The sequence below is a fragment of the Gymnogyps californianus genome, chromosome 24, assembly GCF_018139145.2.
Source record: "Gymnogyps californianus isolate 813 chromosome 24, ASM1813914v2, whole genome shotgun sequence".
NCBI lineage: Eukaryota > Metazoa > Chordata > Aves > Accipitriformes > Cathartidae > Gymnogyps > Gymnogyps californianus.
Window position 1 is genome coordinate 716,138 of NC_059494.1, and position 27,534 is coordinate 743,671.

Genomic DNA, 27,534 nt, shown 5'->3' on the forward strand with positions numbered 1-27,534 from the left:
CGATCGGCAGGACCCGCCGGGCGGGCTGTACGCGGCAGGGAGGGCACCCGGCAGCAGGAACGGCCCAGCCCTGCCCGCACCTGCACCCCCGCCCTGGGCAGAGGTGGCTGGGACACACCGGGAGCCGAGCTGAGCTCCGCGGGCCTGGGGAGCGGGTGCACGGGAAACCGGGGAGGCCCCGGGTTCACCTCAACCTTGGAGCTGCTGCTGCTGCAGAGCAGCCCCGGCGCGGGCAGCCTGCGAGGACGGCGGCAGCAGGGCTGGCTCCCGGCAGGGCTCCGCTCCTGGCAGGCCTGGCTCCCGGTAGGCCCGGCTCCCGGCAGGCCCCGATGGCAGACGCGGCGGCGACAGGCCCCGCGCCCCGTCTCCATAGCACCCGCTTCCCCTTCGCCCTCCGCCCCCTGCCCTTTGCCCTTTAGCCCTCCACCGCCCCGCCGCCGTCAGCCCCGCCCCTGCCGGTGACGGACAGCTCCCGCGGTCTATCCCAGAGCCCCGCCACCCTCCAGAGTGGGTGGGGCGGGTGGGAAACGCCGCGAACCAACCGGAAGCGAAAGCCGCACCGCCGGCTCCGCCCCCTCGTGGCGCCGCCGCAGCCAACCAGCGGGCGAGCGCGCGGGGGCGGGGCCGGCGCCGCGGCCAATGGGAGCGCACGTCGGTCGCCAGGGAGGTGCGAGGCCCGGAGGGGGCAGCGGCGGGAGCGCGGCGGGGCCGGGCGGGGGCGGGAGGTAAACAAAATGGCGGCGGCGTGCGCGCTGCGGCGGGGCTGGCGGCGGGGGTAAAGGGGCGGCGGCGGGAGCCGGCGGGCTCGCGGGGCGGCGGGGAGCGGGCCCCTGGGCAGGGCCGCGGTGGCAGAGCGGGGGCAGCGGCTGGCGGGGCTCCCCCTGAGGCGAGGGGAAAGCGGGAGGGAGCGCGGCGCCGGGACCCGGCCCGGTTCCCGAGCCCGGCGGCGGGGAGGGGGGACGAGGCTGCCCGCCCCCCTCCCCCGACTCGACACCTGGGGCGCAGAGGCCCGGGGCTGAGGGAGCGGCCGGAGCTGCCCGCGGGGCTCGTCCCCGGCCCGCGGGGGAACGGCCCGTCCCGGGCGGGCTCCCCTGGCCCCGCTGTGGAAGCGGGGAGCTCGGCTGCGGCTGGGGAGGAACCGGAGGTCACCTCCCCTCCCGGGGGGTCCCTTCCCTCCTGGCTCCATTGCTGATTTGGTTGCTTTTAAAAGTGTTTTATCCCCTTTTTGCTCCCTCCCTGCTGTCCCCGGGGGTGGCTGCAGTGTCGCTTGTTTTCCTCCCCACCCCGACTGACACCTGTGGAAGGGCCCTGAAGGAGGGGGGGAGAGCCTGGGCGAGGCTGGCATCTCCTCGTTGACCTTCCCTTGTTGGAAAGGGGATGGGGTGTTTTGGGTACTGGGCAGAGAGAATTACTTCCTCCTGATTGTTCCCGTTTTAAGGTGGGTCGGTAAAGCTGTAGTAGTTTTTGCGTTGTCTGACCCCGGCTGACACCTGGACCAGTGGTGGTGACACATCATGTGCCAGGCGGAATCCAAGTGGTTGAAGGATGCCCCTGGGAGATCTTGATAGGCACCGAAGGCCTCAAACTTTTGTAGGCGTGAAAAGCGAAGACATTAGAATTGTTTCTGAAAACTCCTTCAAAGAAACTTGGTTCCAGCTTCCAAACGGCTGAAAAAAACCCCATCTGTGCTCGTAGCTGGACGGTGAGGACATCAGGGCAGAAACGCTTCCCCTGCCATCCAGTTTGGAGTTGGTGACTATGGTCTACTAGGAATGGAAAGTCACGAAAGAGACTCGGTAATTGTCTGTTTTTATGTGGTGGCCTAAAGTCCCAGAGGATGACCTAGCACTTAAGAATCAAACTGGGCCAAGTTAAAGGCCAAGTAGACTTGAAAGAACCCTAGCAGTGGGACCAGGTCGGAAGCAAAGCAAGTCCCAAACTGAGTGTATCTGGTCAAAGATATATATTCTTTTTAAAAGACATTGTGTTACTGGAGCGAGACCTGGATCTTTTAGCATCCAATTGAGCTGGAAGCAGCTCATAGGTTTGTTTTGGTTTTGTTTTTTTTATTCATGTTTGTACAATCTTCTGGATTTTTTTTTTCAAGAAGGAGTAAAAGGGAGTGTTGGAAACTAACAAACAGGATTAAAACCCTGAGCGCTTAAGGAAAACAGGTTAAGGAACTTAATCCAGGATGGATATGCAGGAGCCGCAGCAGCTGGGCATGTTTGCAGAGAGCGAGCTGATGTCTGTGGGGATGGACACTTTTATCCATCGCATTGACTCTACGGAGGTCATCTACCAGCCCCGGCGGAAAAGGGCCAAGCTCATTGGCAAATACCTGATGGGAGACTTACTTGGAGAAGGGTCTTATGGCAAAGTCAAGGAGATGTTGGACTCTGAAACCCTCTGTAGGAGAGCTGTGAAAATACTGAAGAAGAAGAAGCTACGCAGAATTCCCAATGGGGAGGCAAATGTGAAAAAGTGAGTAAATATTTCCGGTAGCTGGGAACTGAGGGGTTAAACTCTGTCATTATTTTCCAGCTGAAGTTCTGTATCATTTTAACTAACAATATGGCTTTCTGCTGTGGAAGTGCTTCCTAAACCATACATATTCAGGAATCTCTTTACCATTGAACTGCAGCCAGCGCTCTTGTTGAGGTTGGGAACAGGGAAGGGAGCTGGTTCTCGAGGGCCAGGGAGGCAGGTCTGTCTGTCTGAACAGACAGCCCATAACACACAGCACTTTTTTAACACTGTTGCTTAAAGAGTAAAATAGTATTTCTTAAAGAAATTCCTCTTTAAGATTTCACCTTGAAGAGGTACACTGTGGTGCTGTCGGCTAGGAAAGGTGAGACGTGGTGTAGCTGAGAGTGCAGAAATACACTTTGTGTCGTTGCGTTCTGCATTATTTGTGTACCCATCTAGGGGTGTGTAGCTCTTTGGGATGGCAATTCCTGCTCCCACCCGCGTAGTAGGTGCCTGGAACCTGATCCAATGGACTGTGCACCCAATGGACATAGGAAGTCTTGGGTTTTTTTCTTGGTCTCATTTCTGACTAATGAGTTTGGGAAGCAATTCAAGGCTCTTTTCAGTTGATTTCTGCAGCTGTAAAATGGGGACAAGGGTTGTCAACCTTTTTTATTTCAGTGACTCAAGATCTGTGCTTGGAAGCTTTCGAAGTGCCAGTTACGTACTGATTAGTCAGGGCACAAGTAACTAATTAAAATTAACTGTGGGAGAAGCCTGGTGTTACGCTTCATCTGTACGGCTGGGTGTATGAAACTTTCCCTTTTCTTGGGGCTGTGCTCTGCTTGTGGGGACCTCGCAGCCAGCTATGTTTTCCGCAGCAAGCTGTTTGTCACAGCCCTGTGAGATAGTTGTTTATCTGCTGTGGAGGGGAGCCTTCTGCAGCCAAAACAAACTATTTGCATGGGTTTATCTCGTAGTGGGAGGGAAAACTTGTGAGATGTTTAGAAGACTCTTGTATTGCGTCTTTAGCTGTGGCGTGCTGTGTGTAGAGCCCTGACCTAGCAGAGTCTTGTTTCTGTTTCTCAGTTTGGTTTGAGTTTCCGAGCTCAGCTGCGAGATATTTCACATCCTGTACCGGGACTTCTGTCAGTGAGCTGTTTAAGTTTGCCTTCTAACCTTCAGTGACAGACTTAGCTACAGAATAGTCACAAATCCTAGTGCCAGGATCTCCCTTTCTCGCCTTTGCTGGCTCACGTTCAGAATCAGAGTAAACTGTTGGTTAATATGTAATAAAATGTGTCTTGTTTTTCTGGTAAAGGCATGAGTGCCTCTTTCCACCCTTGCCCCCTCCTTCACTTGCATCAAGAGCGTCTACTGAAGAAGGGGGAGATTGTTTCCTCCTTAGTGAAACTTTTAAATTTAAATTTTTCTCCCCCATAGTGAAAAAGGACTTGCCAGATACCAGGAGAGTTTCCTGATATCAGAAGCATGGTAATGGTCCTGTGTCCTGAAGTGAACTCTGTAGTTTTGTTCCTGCACAGAGCCTGTCTGTGAATGTCTTGTTTGGTTTCATTAAGGTTAGTTATTAAAGCAGACTAGCCAAGCTCCACTCTGTTTTGCTGTGGATGTTTTTCTGGCTCAGCCGCACCTGCTTCAAAACACTGAGGCAGATTTTAGATGTTGTCTTGTAACAAGGGTTTACTTTAGTTCAAGTTCCTATTTTTGTCACCTTGTCCTTTTCTCTTTGTCCACCTATTCGTTGGCTTTATCTGCTACTTCAGTGGTGAAGTTTTTTAAGGCAAAATGTTGTATTTTTGTGGTACCCTAGTACTGTGGCACCCTGACCTTATCAAAACCCTTCGGCACTACTGCGACAGGCAGCGAAAGCTGTCTCCGCTCTCAATAAACCTGTTGTGGCGAGATACATCATCAAACCCCGATGGTTTGACTGGTCAGTATGGGGGGGGGGAGGGCAGCGGCGGCGCACCATTGCTCTATCTCCAGGTGGCGCTGGAAAGTGCTCTGCTAGCAATATTTTTTTAATGTCATATTTCTTGGCCAGACTCCACTAAAATTTGACTTTCTACAACTGTATTTGAGCAGCTTTGCTCAGTGGTTTATACCCAGCAAACTGCTCGCATGTAATAGAACAGCAGAAAATCAGATTGTGGACTGAATCGGACCATTAGGTTCTACTTTCTTTCTTGAAAGCTACTAATAAGTGCAGTAACAAGTAAATATGTAATTCCTGTGTTAGTGAGGCCTGCTTCCAGTCCCACTTATGTCCTTATCTATACAAGGATGTCTGCAGCTCAGTACATGTGAGAGATGAGTGTGATTAGTTGTCTAATCTTTGTAAACATCTCGACTTCAGTTGTTGCCCTTTGAGATTAAAAATCTCTTCATCTGCCACCAGAACTAGACCACTGCTTGGTGCTCCCTCTCCCTGCCAGTGCCCCCAGCGGTACGTGCAAGCAGAAGGCTCTTCCAAAGCATTTGCGTTCATGGTAAATGAAACGGTAGGGAGCGAGAGTCTTCTGAATCCCTAAAGAATTGTTTTCTCTGCTGTAGAATCGCTGCATAATGTCTTAACTATTAGTCTGCTCTCTGGGGGTTAATTTCTTCATATAATCCTGCAAACGTGTTAAAAGTTCACTGGCAGAGGGTCCGAGCGATTAGGGCGTGTGTTCAGGCTTGGTTTAAAAGTGCTTATCTCTTGGAAGTGACCATTTACTATTTCAGTCTCAAAGTACCTTGTACAGTTTTCTCTTAACTGCAAAGACAGTACCTGTTCCTACTAAAGTGATCTCTCCAGCATTTCTTACCACACAGGGAACAGTTACATATGTGACTTGGTTTGTTTGACAGAGATGTAGTTCAATTATTATAATGGGCTTGCGCCTCTGCCATTATCACAGGATGCATTAGTATTGCTGCTGCTGTGGTGAAGATGAAACTTGCATTGATAGTGTGTCGTCAAAGAAATTCCCTAGAAAACAATTCCTAGACTGTTGGCCCTTGGGTAATTAAATGAGCAAGTAGTATATGGGTAGTAATGACAGCAAGGGAGAGCACAGTAACGATGAGCCATGGAGGATCGTACAGGTCTGTGCCGTGCGTTGGGGACCCTGGATATGTGGGGCTGGTGTTACAACTCGGGGAGCTCTGACTGTTAATGCCATTTTTGTGTTACTCCTTACTAATGTTCGAGGCTGCAGCCTCGTCCTGCATGTGCGGGCTGGTTGCCCCAGCCCTGTCTCTTGGTGCAGTAACAGAGTTCTGGGGACCTAGAAATTGACTGAAATATGTTTGAGACTTACTATATAAAATGGAATGATTCTTCTCTACTCCAAAATACTCCAGTTCTGCCCCTGAAAAATGAACCCTTAAGGAATCTGTGAGTCCTGGTGAGGATGCTGAGGGTTTAAACTCATAAGACACACATTTCCCTAAATCAGTCTAGGGAATATTGTTTCTCTTCAGTTACTTTAGAGAAAGGTTGGGGTGGCTTAGTCAACCAGACAGTACTATGGCTAATTACTGCTTCCAGTTAATACAAAAAATGAGTTTAGTAGGATTGCCAAAAAGATGAAAGAAAATTTGGAAGACTATTTGTCTCTAGCAGCACAAGTTTTATTAAACTGTGTGCTAATAGCCTCACGTTTTAATTAAGTGTTTGGGACTTTCTGTGCGTATCCCAAGTGTCTTGTACTGTACTTACCATGCTCAGTGATTACTTGGATTTGAATATATGCTCATTAGAATTCCTTGGAGGTTTAAAATGTGTAGTAGGCCTGTACTTTGACAGTTTGCTCCTTGGGTCTGCAAATCAAGAGTCTTGCGCCTCAAAACATGGACAGTTCTGCAGAAGGAAGGACTTGTTGCAAGCCACAGAGGCGTGTGCTTTAGACGGAGATGGGCTAAAGCTGACTCATCTGATTTCCTGTCCCTCCTAACTAACAAGGTCTGTTGTACGTAACCGGGTGGCTCTGTTACTTTCTTTGCTAAGCTGGATATTTGCTTGGGTTCAGTGGTGAAATGTTAGAAACTGTAATCTGTAGAAGAGTGTGGGTAGCTGAGCTGTGGTGGATGTAGGGCTTGTAACGTCAGACATCCCTGCTAGGAGTGTGATGTGGATGAAGGCTTGGAACTAGTAAAGAGAAGAAGTAACACTGCCAACTTCACCTCCCTTAGCAGCCCCTTGGGCTCACAAATACAGTTCTGGAGTAGGTGCTGGCTTGCCTGTTGCTGCCAGCTTCTGCAAGGTGAGAGCTGTCAGGGTTCCGATTGCTGGGTTTGGTGGCAGAGGGTACGCTCTGATCTGTGTCTGCAGCGTTTAACCTCTCGGGGGGCTTCTGGGTGCGTGTAAAGAAAGGAGAGTGGTGACCACAGTGGATGTTTCTGTATCTTGACATGTTGCATCCTTAGGGGAGGGAGAGGCAGTGGGAACGTGGTGGAGATGCTATAATGCTTGCAGCGTAATTTTGGGTAATGGCCGGAGAAGAACCGTTTGGATACCGAAACTTGAAAGATGTAGATCAGCACTGGATTCATCAACACGTGATGTCAGCCCCTCCCCATGTCAGATGTACGTTCAGATGTGTAAAGCTTAGTTTGAAGAAGGAAATAGTGAAGTGCTCTGCTCAGGCTCTTATCTGAAATATCACTCATACTCGTTAGAGCGAAGACGTGCAGCTTCTCTTGTAGATGAAAATGAGAAGTTGCATCCTTGCAAGTGGAGGGCTATTTTTTAGGTGAAATAGGAAAAAGCTGTTCACAAGCTAGACCTTAAATAAGTTAATCATCTGCTTTGTGGTGTATTGGGGATACTAACTTGTAATTAAAATTTGCTTTGCCTATACAGGATTACAAAATCAGTCTAAATAAATACATAATGTAGTTGTTCAGTTGCATAAAGACCAAATGAATGATTCTTGAGTCCTTTGTAGCAATTAGCAAGAATGGTGTTAGTGGATTTATGGTACGTGTCAGAACTGGCATATGGAGCTGTTCTCTGCGCACATCTCCTAGCCCTTCGCTGTGGCACCAGCGCTGCGGTGGAGGTCTAACAGTTCCTTGTGCCTGGTTCCTCAGTACCACGTGCTGTACATAGAGAGCTTGAGATGGACCACGGTTGTGTGCTGAAGAGGAAAGGAGCGGGTGAGGGTAAGCTTCTCCCAGGCTGAAGACTGTCACTGCAGACCTGCTGCAAACCCTCATTTCTGACATATGATCTGACCTGGTAGGTAACATGGAAGCTTCACCATCATGTGTCTCCAGTAGAGTCCTCAGAGCTTAGACCTGTGGAGGAACCTTGTCAACCGAAGGAAGGGAATGAATCTTTTGGCTGTATTGCTCATTGTTATTTGAGCAAGAATGGCTTTGATGAAACTGAGGCTTGAAACAAACTGTAGAAAGAATGCTAAATCTTATGGTGAAGGTGTGCTCCAGGAAAGAATGTTGTCTTTCCAGGCCGTCCTTGGCATCTTCCAAAATCGTGTAGCACATGGTACAAGTAGGCAGCTTTGCTATATACAGTTCTGAGCAACACCACCACCACCATGTTGTTTGCCAAAGCAAGGTACCTTGCTGGGGATAAGTCTTAATCTGTCAGGATGAGCTTAATGGGTCTGACAGAACCACATAAAACCTTCCAGTTAGAAGATCTTTTCTTTTCTCTTCTTCCTCCAAGACGGTTATATTTTGAAGCGGGCCCCGTACTCTGGCAGTCTGTCTTGTCACACACTTGAGGGCTTTCTAGTCTGGAAAACTAGGAACAGAATTCCATATTGGAGGCTATTCTGGCCACGTAATAGTGGTGTTAAGTAGGATGGGTATGGAAGTGATTACCACATTGCAGAAAGCACAGCCTAGCCCCTTCGCTGGGGTTCTCCCTTTCCCTCTGTGTTGGGGAGAGGTCTGATCTCAAAAGCAACTGTTGTGATTTAAATTTCATGTTAAATTTTAGAGGTAGCAAGGAAAGGAGGCAAAGTTGCAGCAGCTCAAAAGGCATCCTGAAAATGTGAGCAGATTCCCTAGGCTAGTATGGGAAAGGCAGGAAGCCACCTTGCCTTGGTGGAGAGGAAAGGCGGCAAACCATAGGCACGCAAATCTCTCTTTACTGGTACTGTCAATTGAAATGCTATTGTGCAGGCAAATTGCAAAGAAAGCAGTGGCCTGGCGTGGTTTTTTTGTTGTTAATTCTGAAAAAAGTAAATTTAGGCACCTTCTGCTGAGGTTCACTTACTTGGCGAAGTTTGAAAACCGAAATGGAATCGGAGGTGACTGTGGTCTGGCTGTCTCTGTTCCTCAGTCGTTCTAGAATGCAAGAGTAACTAAAAATAGAAGTAATCTTTCCTCTGGGAAATGGGCTGCTTGGCCTCTGCACCAGAGGTGGGTGCACTTCACTGGCATTTTAGATTGGTTCACAAAGTCCTTCTGGGAAAAAAAAAATCATTACAGAAATATGAAATATTTATTAGTCCGTTAAAGGTGGAAGGAATTAGTATTTGTGCTTTCAAGCCGTATTACAGGGAATGAGCTGCTGGGATCAGGATTTTAAATGTGTTCCTAATATTGGAAGCTTTGCCTTCACAGCAAAGTAGTCTTATTTAAGTAATAAGTATGTGTGTTCACTCCCTCTCTTGCCGGCTTGGTCTGAGCACTCAGCCCTGTCTCCCTTCATTATGCAGAAACTTCTTAGACCTACGCTAATGCTGGCTGCAGTTTCTATGCTAATTTAATCCACTTCAGCCTTTTGGTCATTACTATAATTAGAGCGGCTGCATCACTTTGCAAATCTGTCTGCCATTTAAAGTAAACACTCTTCTGAGCTTTGCCTTGTTATGCTAGGTTTCTGTTTAGCTATCATAAAGTTTTGGGTTTTTTTAAAGCCATATATGATAAAGGAAGAGTGCCTGGCCTAAACTTTGGTAGTGAAGTAATTAATACTACTGCTCAGGGATCCTGAAAAGATCTTTAAAAAAACCTGCTTGCATTCCTGCATCTTATGAGCCTTTCGAAGGAGCAGTTACTGGTTTGTTAATCAGATGTGATGCATCAACAAGCCTTTGTACTGGCCACAGCCTGTTATTAGAGGCTGGCTAATTGTGCAGGCGAGGGGTGAGTGGCTTTCTGAGCTTGGTGTGTCATGTGTTTGGGCAGAGGCTCTTGCTTCCGAAGCTGTGCTCTGAATTCCTTGTAATGCTGCTTTCAGGAGTCCTAACTGTTGAAATGTAACCATGCTTCTTAAAGCAACTTACCAAATGGCAAGAGAAAGAAGCTAGAAAGAAGAGTTTATGTGCAATTTTCCACAAGCCCAGAATCGAGCAGCAGAAGAACAAAGTGAAAAGCAGTATCTGCACTTCCAGACACTGACAGAACCACCCTGACCTGACTGTCCTGATCCTCCTGTTTCTCTTCTTCACAGCTGGCATCCAGTGGGATTTTGCAGGTTGTGTTTAATGCAAAAGATACTAAAACGTGGTTTGGGGCACAGTACAAAATCCAAGGAGACTAAGATCAAAACAGCTGATAGGAGATGACATTCAAGGGTCCATTTTCACAGGCAAGGGAAGATGTCTCCTCACTCAGTTTTACATTATTTATTCTCCACAAACAGAGGATTCAATTCAGATCTCTGAACCGTTCAGTCAAGTTAAGTTAGGACTAAAGTTTGGAAGAAATGGAGTTATTGGCTGGAACTCCTGTTTTTGACTCATTCTTGAGACTAATGTTGTAATTCTTACATTGGTCGCTTCGTTTCTAAATTCTCCTGAAGTTACAGCTTTAATAAAGGGCCCTAAGAAACTGCCTCAATAGTTGGCTCCTGCGTATGAGGAATTTGATGTGTCTTCAGGGTGATTTCTGTACTAACTGTACTGTAAAGACACTTAAACTGATCATACAAGTGGACTAATGGACTGGCCAGCTCTGGGGTCTTTGGCCTACAACCCCGACACTGAACACCTTGTTGTATTTGATGGTGCTCAGGGGTGGACAGCATGTAGCTGTTAAACTGTGCATAACTTCCGAGCAGCTCTCAGTGTGGTTTGTGCGGCGGGGAGCAGGGTTGTGTTGCGGTGGGAGGTCTCCAGACAGGTCGCATCAGGAGCGAGGAGGTGAGCTGGAGGGGTGCTGAGGCAGAGTTTGGGGTTGCTGGGACCCAGCCAAGGCCAGCTCTGCAGGGGGCTGGTGGGACTGCTGGGAGGCCGTTGTCCTCTCCCACCTGTGAACTTCTCTGGAGTTCTTCCATCCCTCAGCTCTGGCATCCGTCGCGCTCGTCTCCTGGCCACAGGAGGCTGTTGGTGCAGGGCTTCTCGGGTCGGGAACGTTGGAGACTCGCTGCCCCTTTGGCAGCCTCGGCACGTTGGCCGTCGTCCCTGTTACGGCTGCAGACCGCGTGCATCGTGCAAGATGCAGTGCTGCTGGTGATGCACTTGTCTCTTTTTGCTAGTGAGGTACCTCTCCTGGTTTTTCTGTAGTTTATATGTTCTGTAGAAAGTCACGTTCTGCTGAACAGCCCCTCTTCAGATGAATTTCATGTGGTATAATAAAAATCAATTAATTTCATTTATTCACGTCTTTAGTAGATTAGCCAGTTTCTGATGTTTTTATATTTATGTTTCAATGACTTCTATCTGTTCACAGTACAACAACTGTCAGAAGGAATTGCTTGTTAGGTATAGAAACTTATTTCTTTTTTGGCAAGTAACTAATATTCAGCTTGCTTCCCAGCTAAATAACAGAATCTGTGCTGAAATAGTGTGTTAACTGCTCTGCCACATTTGGCACCAGGCACTGCCTGCCTGTGACAACAGGAGCACACCTAACTGCACGATGCTGCCTTACACTGACATCTGTGGGGGTTGTTCCTGGTCACGATGCTGATTAAAAACATACCCTGAAGTACAAAGACTGGAAGCCCAAGCAAATTTATTTCTGCTCTTGTAACTGCAGATGACACTTACGTATAAAGAAACACGAAGTGCAAACATAAAAGGTTTGTCTTGGAAGTGACTGTCCTAGATATTACAGTAAACACAAATGTAGTGCATCTTTGGGGTTTAACTGAAGAGACTGATAGTGACCTAAGCTCCCAACAGTCCAGCATTGTTTGAAAAGCTTTAATTGGAGGGAAGCTGATAAAGCTGCATCTTTGACATGCGGAGCAAATCAGGGTAGGCTTTGAATTGCCTGAGCAGTTGACAGGGCAGCGTTTCAGTTTCAATTATGCCTTTCCTTTAGTCAGCACTAGCTTTAACTGGGAATGGTGAGGCACTTGCCCAGGGCTGTGGGGAAGGGTGTGAGCTGAGAAGGGGACTGCAGGGGACACTGTAAACCCCTCATGTGTGGGTGGGAGGAGGAGGCTTGGCTTGCTGCACCAAGCCCTTGGGAGTCCGGTGCTGGTGCTGTTTGTGGAGGCAGGGGATTTGCAGAGTGTGTCCTCAGGTTGCTTTCTCTTTCCACACAGCCTGGTGTCTGAGGGTCCAGCAGGATCTCACCAGGAGTTGTTTTCTCTGGGTTGGCTCAGCATGATGCACTTCTGATCAAGCTTGCCATTGTCTCGTTCCTACTCACTTTGAATGGGGCTGTTCGGCTGTCAACGTCCTACTGTTGACCAGTCAAATAGCTAAAGGGGAGCACTGCACAGATTTTATGGGTAAAACCAGAATAAAGCTTACATTGGAGTGCAGAATAAAACTTTATATTAGCAGAAGTAACGCAGCCTGTGTTGAATGGCACCAAAGCATTGGCACAGGGCATTCTTATGACTGATTTCATGTCTGGCACAAAGGTAGGTTGCTCCTTGAGCATAGTTCTCCTGCTGTTGTTTACTAATGGACTAAAATTCCTGCCCAGAGAAAACTGACTGGCTGTGTAGTGTTAACTGAAAGGGTGCTTGTTTATAGTCCTAGTCAGTGACCAGTAAGTATTTTCATGGTCTAACCTTGGACTAATGAATTCAAGAACACAGAAGACTTTCTGTCAAACAGCATGCATAGGTAGTCTTAGGTGAAGCAGCTGGGACTGATTCGGTTTGAAGTGTCTTTAAAATCCATGTGATTTCGAAAACATTAATTTCATTCCATAGCAAGGAAATAGGCTTTTTAAACATAACTTTTTTCCTTTTCTCTTCCTGCAGGGAAATTCAGCTCCTGCGACGATTACGGCACAAAAATGTTATCCAGTTGGTAGACGTATTATACAATGAAGAGAAGCAGAAAATATATCCTTTTTTTCACACAGTTGTTAATAAGGTTTGAATTCCCATTGTTCTCTGCTATAGTGCTGAATCATTATAGTTCTGCTTTTGTTAAGGCCCTTTTGAATGTTTCTTAAGCTTAAAATTGCTTTCACTGGTATTAAACTTATTGCATGTCTGGAATACTTTTCGACACAAGTACATTTTCTTAAGTTTCCCAGCTTCCCAGTTAGGAAACAAAATATTGTCCCCAGGTTACAGATGCAGGGCTGGGGTAGGGGAGAACTGACCCTCAAATACTGTGTTTTATTGTGTGACCTTCAGCAACTCAGAGATGAAAAAAAGAGCTGTGGATCTGTCATTTCTAACCTCCTGTCCTAGCTGTGGTATATGTTTGTGCTTTTTTTCCCTGAAGATGGACCTTTTATTGTCTATGCTATGTGAAATCAATTTTTGTAATGCTTTTTCCTTTAAGTCCTTGGCAGTGGTTTAGGTGTGGGGTTTTTTTTTCGTTCCATCAAAAGAAGAAAAAAATCTACTTGTTCGCTGGCATCCGGATGCCTGCAACTCTGTCCTTCACTTTGGAGGGTCTGTACTACTGCAGTGCTGCCTTCTCTGTGGGCAGTTGGTATGCTTTGCTGCTGGTTATCCTTAACAAAAGATGGACTCCCGAGCCTGCCCAAGCCTCCTCTGTTTTGTTGTTTGTGTGGAAGTCCCTTGTGATAGTGCTTTAAGTGACCTAAAGCTTGTAACAGTCATGAGAGATTGAAAGCATATTGGTCCTGTGAGATCTACAGCCCAGCTTTTTGAGACTAAACTGTTCGGTTCTTGAATCAAAGCTGTGGCTTGTGATCTTGATGCATCTTTCAGACTTTAACATGTTATTCCAGTGCACTGTGTCCCCCACGTATGTGTAGGCACTAACCAATGTAATTACATGCCTTAACTTGCAGGTGAGTAGCTGGATTTCTAATGAGTGTGCCACACTTAGAGTACACTTTGACTTGAACCAGTTTGTAAGTTTATTGAGCTGATCTGTTGTAGTACATGTTATAAATGGTTGCTTTTATTTTTGACAGTGTCTTCTAAATACTGTCTTCCAATTACAGTACTTCAGAAAATGGGTAATTTAATTGTGTGCTTTAATTAGATCAAATACTCTGCCACCAAATCATTAGTATAAAAAAAGCATGACAACTTTTGCCTGTGTTTTGTAGCCTTAACAGACCGAAGGGACTGCAATTCAATTACGGTCTATAGAAAGATACCATTTAATTAATAAGAAGCTGGGCTGCTAAAGGAGAAGCGTGGGGAAAAAGAGCCCGAGAGAGACCTCGTGTGTCGGTAACAGGTGATGACAACCCAAAATGGTCATTCAGAAATGTGACCTCTCTAAGCCAGGAAGGGTGTTCCTTGCTTTACTTTCTGAACAGTTGTATTTGAAAAAGAACAAATTGTTTTTCAATACTTTCCCCTTGCAAGTATAGGTTGCCTTCACTATTTTTATCTTTATCTGCTTCTACACTCTTAGAAAGCTTGTTTCTATCAGTGCTTATTCTGTGCATGTGAGTGGCGATAACGGGAGAAATTTGTTGTTTTCACTGGGACTGGGAGCGGGAATTCATCCATGATCATGTTCTTGCTTAACCTTTCTGCAGCTTCTCATTGGCACTGCCGGTGCTCGTGCAGCATGCCCGAGGATGTGGCAGTACAAACGCTTGTGCAGCCGCATGGTAAACAGGTTTGGGAACAGATCCAGCTGAAAAGTAACTTTCTCTTTTAGTCTGACTTCTCTGTAGGTCAGTTCCCTTACTCATTCACTGCGTAGCAATGCAAGATGAAAGTTGAGTGGGGTAGAGGGGAGGGATGTCAACTTCCCCCTTACTAATTAAAAAAAAAATAAATCCTCATTTCTAGAAGGACCATTGTGGCATTTGAAATTGGGCCTGTAGAAGAAGGAAGGATTCTGTTCTCACCTGAGTTTTCTGTTACTGATAGAAGTGGACTACAGGCTTCAGCCGTGTTTCTACTTGGGAAGATAGTGTTTTAACAACTTGCCTGTCTAGTCAAAGCCTTCAATGATTTTCTTTGGTAAAGGGAAAGCTGTGATGACTGGATTAAAAATATCAACTACATTTAGCATTTAATGGGCTGCTTTGACGACCTGCTGTGGCTGGGAATGCAGAGCTGGTGATGAATGGAGAACTAATCCAGGCAGAAAATAAACCCAGTTCAATAAGCAGCATCCCAGCTGGTACCCTCTCCGACAGCTTCTGTTACCAGTATGTGCAGTTGTGCGTGGGAGCAGAACCCTATTGATTAGAAGAATTGAGAGCCTTGGTCTTCTTGGGGCGCCTGTAATAGATCTGCTCCAGCCTGAAAGTTTGTACTCTAATCTGGCTGATCAACCAGAGATGGATCAGTTAAAAAAGAAGGGGTGAAAAACAGTCTGGCAGCTAATGAAACTAAAATCAGGCTGTCCTTTGTAGACACGAGAACGAGAGCTGGGTTTGGCTTCCCAGGAGCTAGTCTGTATAATCTACTGTTAGTATTATTCTCGTGAAGGTGGGAGAGTTGATGTCTTCCACATCACTGTGATATAAGTAGTTCACAGATTTCTTCCAGAGTAAGAAATGGTAGGAATGAATTTTGGGAGCTCTTTCTGCTATTCTTGCTTCTACTGATTTACTGCATGGCATTGTGCCCATCATAAAATCTTACAGTATTTTCACGTCCCTCTGAAGAGCAGCTCATATGGGGAACACAGCACTAATTTAATGAGTTTGCACGGTGTTTTGAGCTCCTGGATAGAATGTGCTGCAAAATGGCAACACAATCTTTAGCACAGATCCCACTTAAAGCGCAGGTCATCTCTTAAGCCTCTCCTGCCTCAAGAGTTAAGATGGCATCCTGGGACATAAGCACCTTATTTTAGGTTTAGGTTAAGAAGGCATCTGCCAGGAATAATTAGTGACCAAAGAAGTGCTTTGTGTTACTGGAGAACGTGGGCTGCCTGACAGTCATGCTTTTCTCTGCTCTTTATCTTGAAGGTGCACTCCCTTGGCAAAGCCACCAGATGTCTCAGGGTCTGTTCTTGCAAGCCCCTCTCAGCGCACAGTCTGCCTTTAGAAGCCCAGGGAGAGGAGGAAAACAGAGGCAATTATTGCTTTAGGCAGTTGTGTAGTTTCCATTGTTTGGCCCCAACATTAAAGCTCAAGGAGATGAAAACTAGAATATGCTGCAAGGGAGCAAATGCTGAAAAGTGCCACCAGTTCTTGGCATTCTGTTTTCACTTTTTTTTATCCATGCAGTTTCAAAAAAGCTTCCCAGCTCTCTAAGGATCCTTTCTCCTGCTACTGAAATACTACCATGGGGATGGGGGTAAGCAGCGGCTGTTAAATAGTGCATACAGCCGTATCATTTTGAAACAGGAAACAAAGAATAACAAATGTTGGGGAAGGTGATGGAAGCTCACTTATGTCAAGTGCAGAACAGCCAGGGTGTTGGGAGAATATGCTACAGCCTGCAGCTCTCCTGCCAGGGGTTTCCTAACTTTTTCTAGCCACTTCAGAGTATTATCCTATTTCTGTCATGCTTGTGAGATCTCCAACTTAATTTCTGTGGAGTTCATGTCCTGTTTCAGGTCTGATCACAGAGTTGCAGCCGGTCATTAAGCAGAAGAATTTTCTCCTGTGTTCTTTGCGTACTCCTGTTAGCTGGAGGAAGGTACCTACCTCAGGAGGTGCGGCACAGCTCAGGCTCTACCTCTCCAGTGTGTGTGTGTGCCAGGTAACAGGACTGCCTGTGCGGCAGCTCTCCAGTTGCACTGGAACGGGGCTGCAGTCCTCGCACAGCATTTGTCTGAGAATTGTTTAACCTTGAAGCTTCCTTAACTCTGCCTTCACGTATATGGTGATGGAGTACTGTGTGTGTGGGATGCAGGAAATGCTGGACAGTGTCCCAGAAAAGAGGTTTCCAGTTTTTCAGGCTCACGGGTAAGTACAGTTTTGTTCCTTAGGCCGCATTAGCCTCTCACCACTGCGCTCTCTTGAATTCAAGAGCACGATCTACTCTTGCTTAGACAGCTGGCTGCACTTTAAAGTAAAACTGGCTTTGTGTAATAACTGCATCTCTTACATCCATGGAAAAAATGAAAAACTAATGAAGTGGTGGCAGGGACAGCCCTTAAATTCTTGGAAGAAAAAACATCTTTCTATTGAATCTTCTGTTACTTTTGTTTTGCTTCACAAGATACATGACAACCCTTCCTGGCCCCTTTCCTACAGCTGTGCCGTTCAGCAATGGGTGCAATGGAGGAATCCATAAGGACTTGCCCTGCCTAAATGGAGGCAAGCCATACAGTTTAGTGTCAGAAATGAGATTAAAGGTCTTTGGATGACTTAAGGATTGGCAATGTCTAGCATGATCTGTTAGCTTGTTTAGTTAGTAGACAGGATAAGCTGAAGCCCCTTTCACTCTGCGAGTAAAGGAACCGTAGAATTCTGGAAAAAGATGCAAGAAGATTGTCATGTATATCAAATCAGTGCAGACGAGCAAATCTGTGGTAACTACATAATTTTATGGTCATATTTTCATTTTCTTTAAAAAAAGGTCTCTGAGATTACAGATAGCCTAAGGGAAATACTGGTGCATTAAGTCAAGTATTATTTCTGGATATTATGAGATAAAAAACTTGTGTGCACAATTGTTGCCAGGCTGTCAATGCGCAATGCTTGTTACATTATGGTCAGAGACTAGGGGCCAACCATTACTATAAGTACAGCAAAACCACTCTTTTCTACTGGCTACAGGAAACTTTTTTCCCACCTCCTGTTAGAGCAAGCTATGCCACTGAAAGAGTGTCTTTTGCTAGCTTAACTTAGCCTAGACTAAAGCAGGTGTCTGAATTAACTATCGGGTCTGTGCCAGTGTGGTGCTCAGCACTTACAACATACACAGACTTGTGAAGAGGGCTTTGGTGTGGAGGAGCCCAGAGTCTGAAGTGGTTAGCACACTGCTGCAGAGCTCTGGCAGGTAAATTCTGACTTTGTCAGAAAATTAAGTGCTGTTTCTTACGCACCTCAGTTCAATCTCAAGTTCCTCATCAAATGTGAATGTATTTCTGACTTGTTTCCAATAACAGCACTCTTTACTTTATGTATTATCAGTATTTCACATAGTCTTAGTCTATGGAAGTGCTTGACTTTTTTTCCTCTTAACTCTTTCTGCAGGTACTTTTGTCAGCTTATAGATGGCTTAGAATACTTGCACAGCCAAGGGATTGTCCACAAGGATATAAAACCGGGGAACCTCCTGTTAACAACCAATGGGACGCTAAAAATATCCGATTTAGGCGTAGCAGAGGTATGTGAGAAGTGCAGCAAAGTCAAGAATGTGGGAAGCGTGACATTGTAGATTTAGGTCACCTTTGTGATGTCAGTTGATTTACTGTGCATTTAGGCTTTTGTTCTGTTAAACTTGCAGAGTGCTCTAGAGTGACTCTGAATATTTATTGCAATTGGCAAAACACTTTTGTTGATAACGGCACACAGCTTCCATCCAGGAAGCATATAGAGGAAGACATCTATCTTAGACAAACCCAAAAGTGCGGTGAAACAGCGATAAGCTACATAACCTTATCCTCCTTATTACATGAAGGCTGTCTTAGCTAGGTAGGAGAGGTGCAAGAATTGTCACTGTTGGCATGTAGTTGCTGTAGTGGCGTGTCCTCATGATATGTGAGTAGATGTTCAGTAGCAGAGGTTTTCCCTTTTGTTTCCCGGGTGAAACTTTTCTAACAGTTACAATTTGTTTGCCTTGGAAGTTTGAAACTAATCAGTCTCTTCTGCTGCAGGCATTGCATCCGTTTGCAGAGGATGACACGTGCAGAACGAGCCAAGGGTCGCCAGCATTCCAGCCACCAGAAATTGCCAATGGCCTTGACACCTTTTCAGGCTTTAAAGTAGACATCTGGTCCGCAGGGGTCACACTGTAAGTGCCCGTGCAGCATCCAGGAGTTGCAATAAAAAATTACAAGCCCCTAAATAGCTCAGTCTTGGGCTATCTGCTGTCATCGCTGCTTTTCTGCATGTTGTTGGGGGGAGCAGGATTTGTGTGTGTGGTGGTCCCTTTTTTGGATGGGTTTATGTTCCCCGAAGTACTTGTAATTCTGAATAAAGTAATCTTTACTCTCAGTGAGTAACTCTGCCAGCCATTTCTCAGCATCCGAGATGCACAGCTACTGTAATAATAGAAACCACAAATATCTTTAGTATTTATTTTTAAGTTTCTTCCATCCCAGCCTGCCAGGGAGATATCTTGGTGGTTTTGAGTCATGTGAATGAAGAGGCTGTGATAAAGGAAGGCTAAGTTTAAAGAGGCATTCCGAATACTGTCAGATATTCATCTTTTAGTTTCCTCTTGGTTTTTTTTGGTTTACCTAGTCACGTAAGAACTGAACACTTGTTCTGTGTGCTTTTTCTCATACAGCTTCTCCTTCTGCCCTTACAGATACAACATTACAACGGGTCTATACCCCTTTGAAGGGGATAATATCTATAAATTATTTGAAAACATCGGGAAAGGTGACTACACAATTCCAGAGGATTGTGGTCCTCCACTCTCAGACTTATTGAGAGGTGAGTCTCCCAACTGAGTCTAAAAGGGTAAAATTTATAGATGCAACAAATGCTCAGCTTGCATAGTGCCGGGGGAGAGCTTCATTCCAAGTATCCTGTGAAGATACAGGCTCCTGTTAGAAAGGGAGGTTATGCTTATGAACCTTTTAAGACTTTGAAAGATCTTTAAGACTGGTATTTTCCTGAGATACACTAAACCCTATGTGGGTTGCAGTCACTACTCTTCGTAGAGTTGGTTCTTGCATTATGTTTGTTGTGCTTTGAGAAGCTTTTAAATCTAAATACAAAGCCCACAAGAGGTTAAATTTAAAATGGCATCATAGCATTGATGCAGGTTTTGCAAGTGAGAACACTCAATTAAATTCCTTGCCGAAGCTTTCTATAATGTGAAATACTGAGTACTCAGGTTCTGCTGTCCCACTCTGAATTTATTTGCTTCAGTCCCAGTTGTCCTCTCCTTCCCCCCAGATTTAGAGTTGCAAGGATATTGGAGCAAAGTGACTGGTGCCCACTTTCACAACAGGGCTGTGGTAGAAACAGGAGTAGTCCTTTCAGGGTAGGAGAGGTTTGTGGTTTTTGTCTGGCTTTCTTTTTTTGTTCCTGTCACTTACTGCAATAGTTTGAGGTTTAGTGTTGAACAGCCTCTACTTTTGAAGGCTGAGCAGTCAGGGCAGCAGTTATGCTGTGCATAGCAGCCAGCTTGGTGATGCCTGTTTGGCAGCAGATAGGACGTGATTCTAGCACGTGGCAGATCCTGACCAGAGTTCCTGCTGCCTCATCGGCAGTGAAACAGCCAGGTGCGGCAGTGCTCCCCAGCCCTTGGCACGGGCTTGCTCTCCCCTTCTTTGTCTTCAGCTGCTTGTGAAAGATCAGGCCTCAAATATGAAATTAGGCTGTCTTGTTTCAAGTTTATTTTTCTGGTTCTTGTGCTACACGGGGTTAGGAGGTCAGTATGGGTGAAGCGCTGTGGGGCACTGTGAGCAAACTGAGTCAGCTTCCCTTCCTCCTGTCAGCAGTGTTGTCAGGCCTGCTTGTAACACGGGTGTTACCGCTAAACCGGGGGCTGGTGTACTGTGCTGTGTCCTCTGCGCGGTCACGGTGCTGTTGCAGTTTGTGGCTAGCCGAAAGGTTAACAATTTCGAAGTACTTCACGGCTGCGCTTCATGCTACGAACGGCAGCAGTTGTGCGTCCGCAGGAAATGCTGCACTGCCCGTGGGCTCCCGGCTCCTGCGTGGATGGCTGCGAGGAGCTGCAGCTCCAGCCCGGACTCGCTTTCTTGCCCCGTGGGGTCACCTCCGCCACAGGCCGTGGCCCGGTGGGGTGCTGGGGATGCAGGCATCCTCGCTGGGTGCCGGCTGCATGCCGGGCAGCGACGGCAGCAGGTGGTGCTGTCTGTCCGAGCTCTGCCCGCCGCTGCCGCCGGGGCTCCCCTCGGCCCCCCGCCGCCGAGGAGGTGGCAGACCCCTGGCAATCCCACTCCGAGGAGACTATTTGAGCTTATCTGGCCCCATGCCGATGATGAAATAAGTTATTTCCGCGTGTTTCAAAAAGCATTAACTAGCTTTAACAGCTTTCAGAAAGCATTACATAAGGCATAGCTTCAAATTGCAGTCGGCACAGCTGGTATCTTGGCTGGTCTGCTGAGACTAATGTGGCTACTGCTCACAGCCCAGCACTTCTGACTGATGTGTGTTCCATGTCGTATCCGCGTGCCCCAGGGAACAATGTCCTGATCTACATGTGGTGTTTGATTTGTGAATGCTGACTCAAAACACGGCCTTTTTTATGAGCTTGGGAATTGCCCAAATGGAGTAAATCCAGTGGTCCATCTAGACTGGCAGCCAGTCTTCTAAAGCATCCAGCAGAAATCATTTGAGGTTTGTGATAAGCCTCTCAGCTGCACTTAGTGTTGTCCCCCAGGGAAAATGAGTGTGGCAGTTGTTTCTCTTTTCTTGTCCTGAGGATATTGATAGCTTAAAATCTTATGCTTCATTAGCAGAATAACTCCCTCTTTAGTTCTCTTTCCATTCCCTGTATGAGACCTGGAGTCAGAATTTCTTGCTTTTCCTTCTGCCTCATTTTAAACAGAGGAGCCTTGCAGCTGATGCCCTTTGTCCATCTCTTACAGCCTGTCTAGTTGCCTCCTTCATCCTAGCTGCTCTCTGTCTTCAACCCTTCTGTGTTTGGACGCTACAGAGATGCAAGTCGAGTGCGTTTGGTAGGCAGAGGAGCTTGCCTGGGAGGAGATGTCTGTGTGTCTCTATCAACCTGACCCTTTCTTCCAGGGCGGTGGGCAGCACTAAGGAGTCCTTTGACTGTCCTCCCTCCATCCCACCTGAGAACACTCTCCCACCCCTCATCTTGTCGTATGTGCCTGTTACACAGTAAAAGCTGGCAAAAACTCCTGATAGTCTCCCTGTTTGGTTTGACACACTTTACTTTTTCTAGTGGTTAGAGTCCATAAGTAATTGAATTATGGAGTGGGATTGCCCCAGCTCCCTCTGCTCTGTGGAGGCCTGAGCATCTCCACAGCCCAGCAGATAGCAAGGCATCTGCTGAAGACAAGGGCTGAGCCTTGCAGTGGTGATACTACGTAGCTATGGCGACAAAACCTGAATGCTTTATTTAGTTCATGCTTTTCCTCCAGAACATCTGCATTTCCTGGTAGGTGCCTGCTACTTCTGCAGCGGGTTGAAACTGAATCAAAAGCCTGCAGATCAGATATTGTCAATGGCTGGCTGATGCTTTTATATGAGCAGCACAGACACCCACAGCTCAGCTCTATCTCACTAGAGACTTTGTTTCGCCTTTGCATTACTTTTAAAAGACTCTTAAAGCACTCTGCAGTGCTGCAAGCATTTGTTCTGTTTTTATTGTAAGGAAGAATTCAGTATGCTGCAAAGTGCTTATTTCCTCTCTGGCTATAAGTGCTGTGTTGACCACAGTACTGGTCTGGCTGTGAAGCAAGCACTAGAATACACTTTTTAAGGTTTTTCTGTTCTCCTGTTGACTACTTTTGTAGTGTGTTTTTTTACTTTTTCTGCCCCTTGAGCTTGTTTTTACTACTTTGTTCCTCTTTCCAGAAGAAGCGGAGTTTAGAGGACTTGAAGCTTTTATGGTATTTGACTTGTAAAGAGACTTGCATGACAGTGTATTTCAACAGATTAGTTGGGATGCTGCTCCTCTTTGTCTCCCTAATCAGGGATGAAGCTTTATTTATATCTTCAGTGACGGAAAAGAGAAGGGCTAGTACTGTTCTGGCTTCTGTGTGTACAGTCAGTAAAGATGTGTCAGAGTGGAAGCATTTATAAATAGCCTTAAGGTTCTTCTGTTACCATCTGCACATGACTTATTAACTTGTATGCAGTTTGCTTCTGGACAAGAAAAATGCACAAGGTCAGCTTTTCTTCCTCCTTTTCTAATATACTTTTACTGAAGGAGAAAGCTCTCAGACTGCAGTCTCTGCATGAAGCATCTGAATTGATTTCCAGGCTCTGCTACAGACTTTGTGACCAGGAACAAGTTGGTTAGTTTCTCAGCGTTTTGTTTTCTCACTCTGTGTAACTGCCATGACCTTTCATTACAGGAATGGTGAGAGGATGTGCGTCCTGATGACAGTGGGATGCTTTAATTCTGTAGTAGCAGGGAGTCCCCGGAGCCAACAGTCAGGCAGGCTGGTGTCTATAACCCATCCAGTGGCAAGTCTTCTGCATGTGTTTGATCAAAGACTCAAGGTTTGCCTGCAGAGGGAGTTTCTGGTCAGAATGCCTGGCTATGCTTGTGGAGGATGAAGAAGAGGGAAAAAGTCCTGTCTCATTTTACAGATTGGACTTATACTGCTTTTATATTGGTTGTTCTAAATGTTGATCCAAGTTGGAGACTCTGAAGTAAAATCCAGGTTGAGTTCATTAACTCTAGCAGTTAGATTTCTTCCTGCTTCTCAAATGACATACCTAAGATTGTGCTGTCTGCTAAAAACTAGATATTCCACCACATGATATAATGCTATGCTTGTTCAGGATTATGGAAGTGTGTGGGCTGGAGTCCATAAGGAGCTCAAGACAGGTTCATGGTCTCCAGTTTCCAGATTGCCACTTGACATAATTTGAAAGGAGTTTGAGACTGCCGGCGTGCTGTAATGGGCACAATATCCCATGTATGGGCACAGCAAATCTTTCTGAAATACCACGGGAGCAGAGGTTTGCGAGTCAGGCGTCCTCCTGAAGAATCGCCCTGTTACAGTGTGTCTCATCTCTACTTGCAGATAAACTGCGTGGAAATCTTTACCGTAAATGGTAGAGAGTATGTGTGGTTACTGTGGGCAGACACTCTTAGATGACTTGACTGGTGAATAGTACATGATGTTTTGTCTTGATGAAGTCTCTTTTCAGTCCAGGACTTCAGCCACAGAGCTGCCATGAGTGAGTCAGAGCTGAATGCATGAATGTACACTTTCGGTGATTGGACTTGCCATTTTCTTTCAAACATTGCCCAAAATACGGTCCTTTTTCATTAAAGTAAATATTCTTTTTCATCAATTATCTTCTTTATACCTTTTTAATTGCTTGAGAACAATACCATTCTCTAGTGGTATTAGCACCATAGCTATTTGTAACTGGTGCTATTAGGCCTCTCTTAATAATTTACCTTAGAACTTTATCCTCTGCTTGTACTGATTTCATCTGGTAAATGCCTTAAATTTCTTTGTTAGCCCTGTCATTCCTTGAACAGTATTTGAATTGCTGCATGTTTATTTTTTCCTTTGGTCAAAATGAGCTGCTTCTGAGGGTGCTCCAACTCCTCTTCTGCAGCACCCTAGTGAAATTAATCCCAAACTGAAAGTGCAAGAGCCTTGAGACAGTCCCACTGTACTTCAGATTTCTGTGAAGAGTTTCTAGTTATATCTGCTTGGATGCGCAGAATTTTATCCTGAACTTGATGATAACAAACTGGATTCCAAAAACACCTTGAAATGCGGTCTTTAAATAAATTGGGGCGGTGGGATGGTGTCCTGACTTACCTGTTTCTGATTCCATTAATAAGATAACCTAGCCAGTACTTGCTTTGGTGTCCCCTAGACTTCATGTAAGATCTCTTTGCAGTCCTATTTCTTTTAAAAAAAAAAAAAGCCAACACATTTGGGCAGCTCAGCTGTGAAACTACTGTCTAATAATCTTATTAATAGGGTATTTAATTAGGTGTGGGATTTTTTTTTCCTCTGAACCAGCTTCCCATCTTGTTTTCCAATTATTATTTCTTTTCTCGTAAGGTGAGGAGAAATTCCATCTGAATGTGAGAACTCCTTTACTGCAAGGGTTCTTGAGCACTGGAACAGGTTGCATAGTGGGGTTGTAGAGTTTCCATCCTCAGAGACATTTGAAACCCAGCTGGACACAGTCCTGGGCAAGCTGACCCTGCTTTGAGCAATAGGTTTGCACTAGGTGATCTCCAGAGGTCCCTTCCAACCTCAGCTGTTCAGTGATTCCAAGAAGGCTGCAGGGATGCGTGCTGGAGGAACACACGTTGCAAGGACCCTTGTTGTGGAGAAAGTCCCTGGTAAAGGCTGTTTTCAGTGTTAAACTGATAATTTTTCTATTTAAACTGTAAGGGATTTTGTTTCATAGTACTCACTGAAAAAAGGAGGGCTTTCTCCAGCATCAGTCCATTAACAATGGCTAAGGTGAGGAAACAACTTGGAATTAGTCCTGCAAAAGCACCTAAATCTTGTATTAAAGTGTTGCAGCACTTCGCAGGACAGCAAGATTCAGGATCAAATCCCTTCTCTGCTGAAGATGGTTCAACCATATCTTCCCTTCTCTCACCTTTCCTGTGAGACCATCTCAAAAGACACATTCAGTGGTGTTCCTCAGTAGCAGACCTAGCAGCTGAGCTGTTCAGCTTTTGGCACTGTCGCTGGCACTAATCGCCTCCTGCCGCATACAGTTTTGGTCGGTAGCGGCAGCCTGGGCTGCTGGTTGCTTGTTTATAGGGCTTTAGCCTATTTGGGGAGAAGATACCAGAGATAAGGAACTACTCTCAAGGTTTAGAGCTCTTGAGCAGGGAGCTGTTGCTGTAGCTCCAGTCGAGCTCAGCCATGTAACTCTTGTATAGCCGTAAGGTGGTTTTTATGGTCTTGGCAAGGCAAGTGTAAATTTCCGGTGTGCTCTGTGTAAGGTGCTTTGAAGAGCTGGGCTCTGAAGACTAGTGCCTTGAGTTCATGAGGCCAGATGCCTGTGATGCAGTTGACCTTCTCGAACCTGGAGAGGTCTTCCCGTGTTTCTTTAACCTACTTCATGGTGATGTAATGTGGATCAGTAGTGACCTCATCTGCCTTGAAGCTATTAGTGCTGTCATCAGCACTGATAAACCTTTACAAATTGCCATGGCAAACTGTTTTGGTTTCTGGGGGGAAAATAACTTCAGTCCTTCCACACTATACCTTTTCTTTGCCCATATTCATTACTGTTAGTAATGTGATACAAACTGAACTGACAAGGAAGGTGTTCTGGATCAGCTTTTGTTATCACATGTGCTGTTGGTGATTTATCTCTTCCATTACCTTTGTTCAACAGTATTGCAGAAACTCATCTGCAAGGCCCTTGCAACTTCTTACTTGAACTACAATGTCTCTTTCCAGCCCTCCCTTCCTAAGTGTCTATCCAAATGTATCTCCTGTCCTTGTGTTTTTCACTATGTCCTTGTGCTGGCTCTCACCAGCACTCTGCAGTGTTTGCTCCTTGTCCTGACTTTAACTCCTGTTTGACAGTCTGTTCTGCTTCCTAGCCTTTCTTTTCTTCTGGTTGCCAGAGACGGGATCCTCCTGTTCTCTCACCTCTTTCCAAAACCTTACTCTTCATGCTACCTGTGCAAGACTCAACAGTGCTAGTGCTTCAAGAGCGACAAGGGGGTATCATCCAGTAAGAGCAAAACTCCTTGTAATGTACAGCAGTGAGACTTTGTTAACATTCATTAGATTAACATATTCTTGGAATCTTCGCTGGAGAATATCTTGGATGCTGCTGGATGAGACTTGTTAGGTCCCACTGGCTGGTTTCTGAAGAATATGGCAAAATTTGCTACTTCCCTTCTGTTGAGTTGTGAAGCTTTTTAAAGACAGTGGAGCAGAGTGGGCATCTCATGAGTCTGTATAAGGAATCCACCTCCCTCTCTCCTAGAGAGAATACAGATAAGCTACTCTTCCTCTCCCCCCCTCTTCTCACCCCCACCCCAGTTATCTTAGCAGATGATGCCAGAAATCAAACTCCTGGCTAGGGCAAAAGGATGGACAGTAGGATTATTTTTTTTGTCGGTTCTCCCCAGCTGTACTTCCAGAATAGAATTTCACTAGACTAGAGTTTCTGGGATGCTGAGCAACTGGATATATGCTATGCTTAAGGCTTTGGCTCTTCCATGGAGAAAGTTCAATAGCATTATCTGTGAAATGCAAAGTCTTGATGTTCTTTGCCTGGAGACATGCTTGGACGTATGATCCAGGGCTGTACAAGCCTCTGTCCCTGCAGTGTGAAGGAGGGAACGGTCATATCCACTTTGCAGGTGGGGAAACTGAGGAACAGACTTGATCAGGTAGTCAGCAATGCAGTCGGGATTTTGTGCTGAGCTTCCTGTGACTGACGCAGCAGATTCTTCCCGGAGGTAAAGGCTCCCTAAGCTGCCAGGAGGACTGGACACACCAGTCGCTGTTGCGGGAGGGAGGTGGGAGGGAAGGGTAGAGCTTTATGCTTCCTGTCTTCAACTTGGCTGAGAGCATCTGTGATCACACCTGGACTTTTTTTCCTTCTTTTCAGGGATGCTTGAATACGACCCAGCCAAGAGATTTTCAATACAGCAGATAAGGCAGCACAAGTGAGTGTTCAGCTTCTTCCTATTAGTCATTCTCTTTCTGCTTCTTATGCTAATGTACCTGTGCTATTGCTCTCAACTCATTTTTCCTTTTGACAGCAGACACATGGAAGTCACTAGATATCCTTCCTCCAGCTCTGCTGGAGCTCTGGCAACCTCTACTTGGCTTTTTTTTTCCTCCTATTAGAGCATCCGGTTAAAGCATTTGAATTGCTAACCAGTAAATAATGACTATGTTGAAAATATGTTTCTAGCGTGACTGGTTCTTGGTAATTAAGGGTTCTGGATAATTTTTTTTCAGAGGTCAGCTAGTATTAACGGAGCAGAAGAACGGGGGTTCCTTAAAGCTGGGTTATTGA

The 27,534-nt window shown here is 45.9% G+C and overlaps 1 protein-coding gene across 1 annotated transcript; it reads left to right on the forward strand.

Moving 5' to 3' along the window:
• The first annotated feature begins 1,011 nt into the window (after window positions 1–1,011).
• On the forward strand, window positions 1,012–27,534 carry STK11 (serine/threonine kinase 11). The gene is made up of 8 exons (XM_050910774.1): window positions 1,012–2,484; window positions 12,617–12,700; window positions 16,582–16,671; window positions 17,908–18,040; window positions 18,531–18,667; window positions 19,187–19,314; window positions 27,121–27,178; window positions 27,477–27,534. The coding sequence occupies exons 1-8, from the start codon at window positions 2,195–2,197 to the stop codon at window positions 27,532–27,534; spliced, it is 978 nt and encodes a 325-aa protein (XP_050766731.1). The 5' UTR covers window positions 1,012–2,194.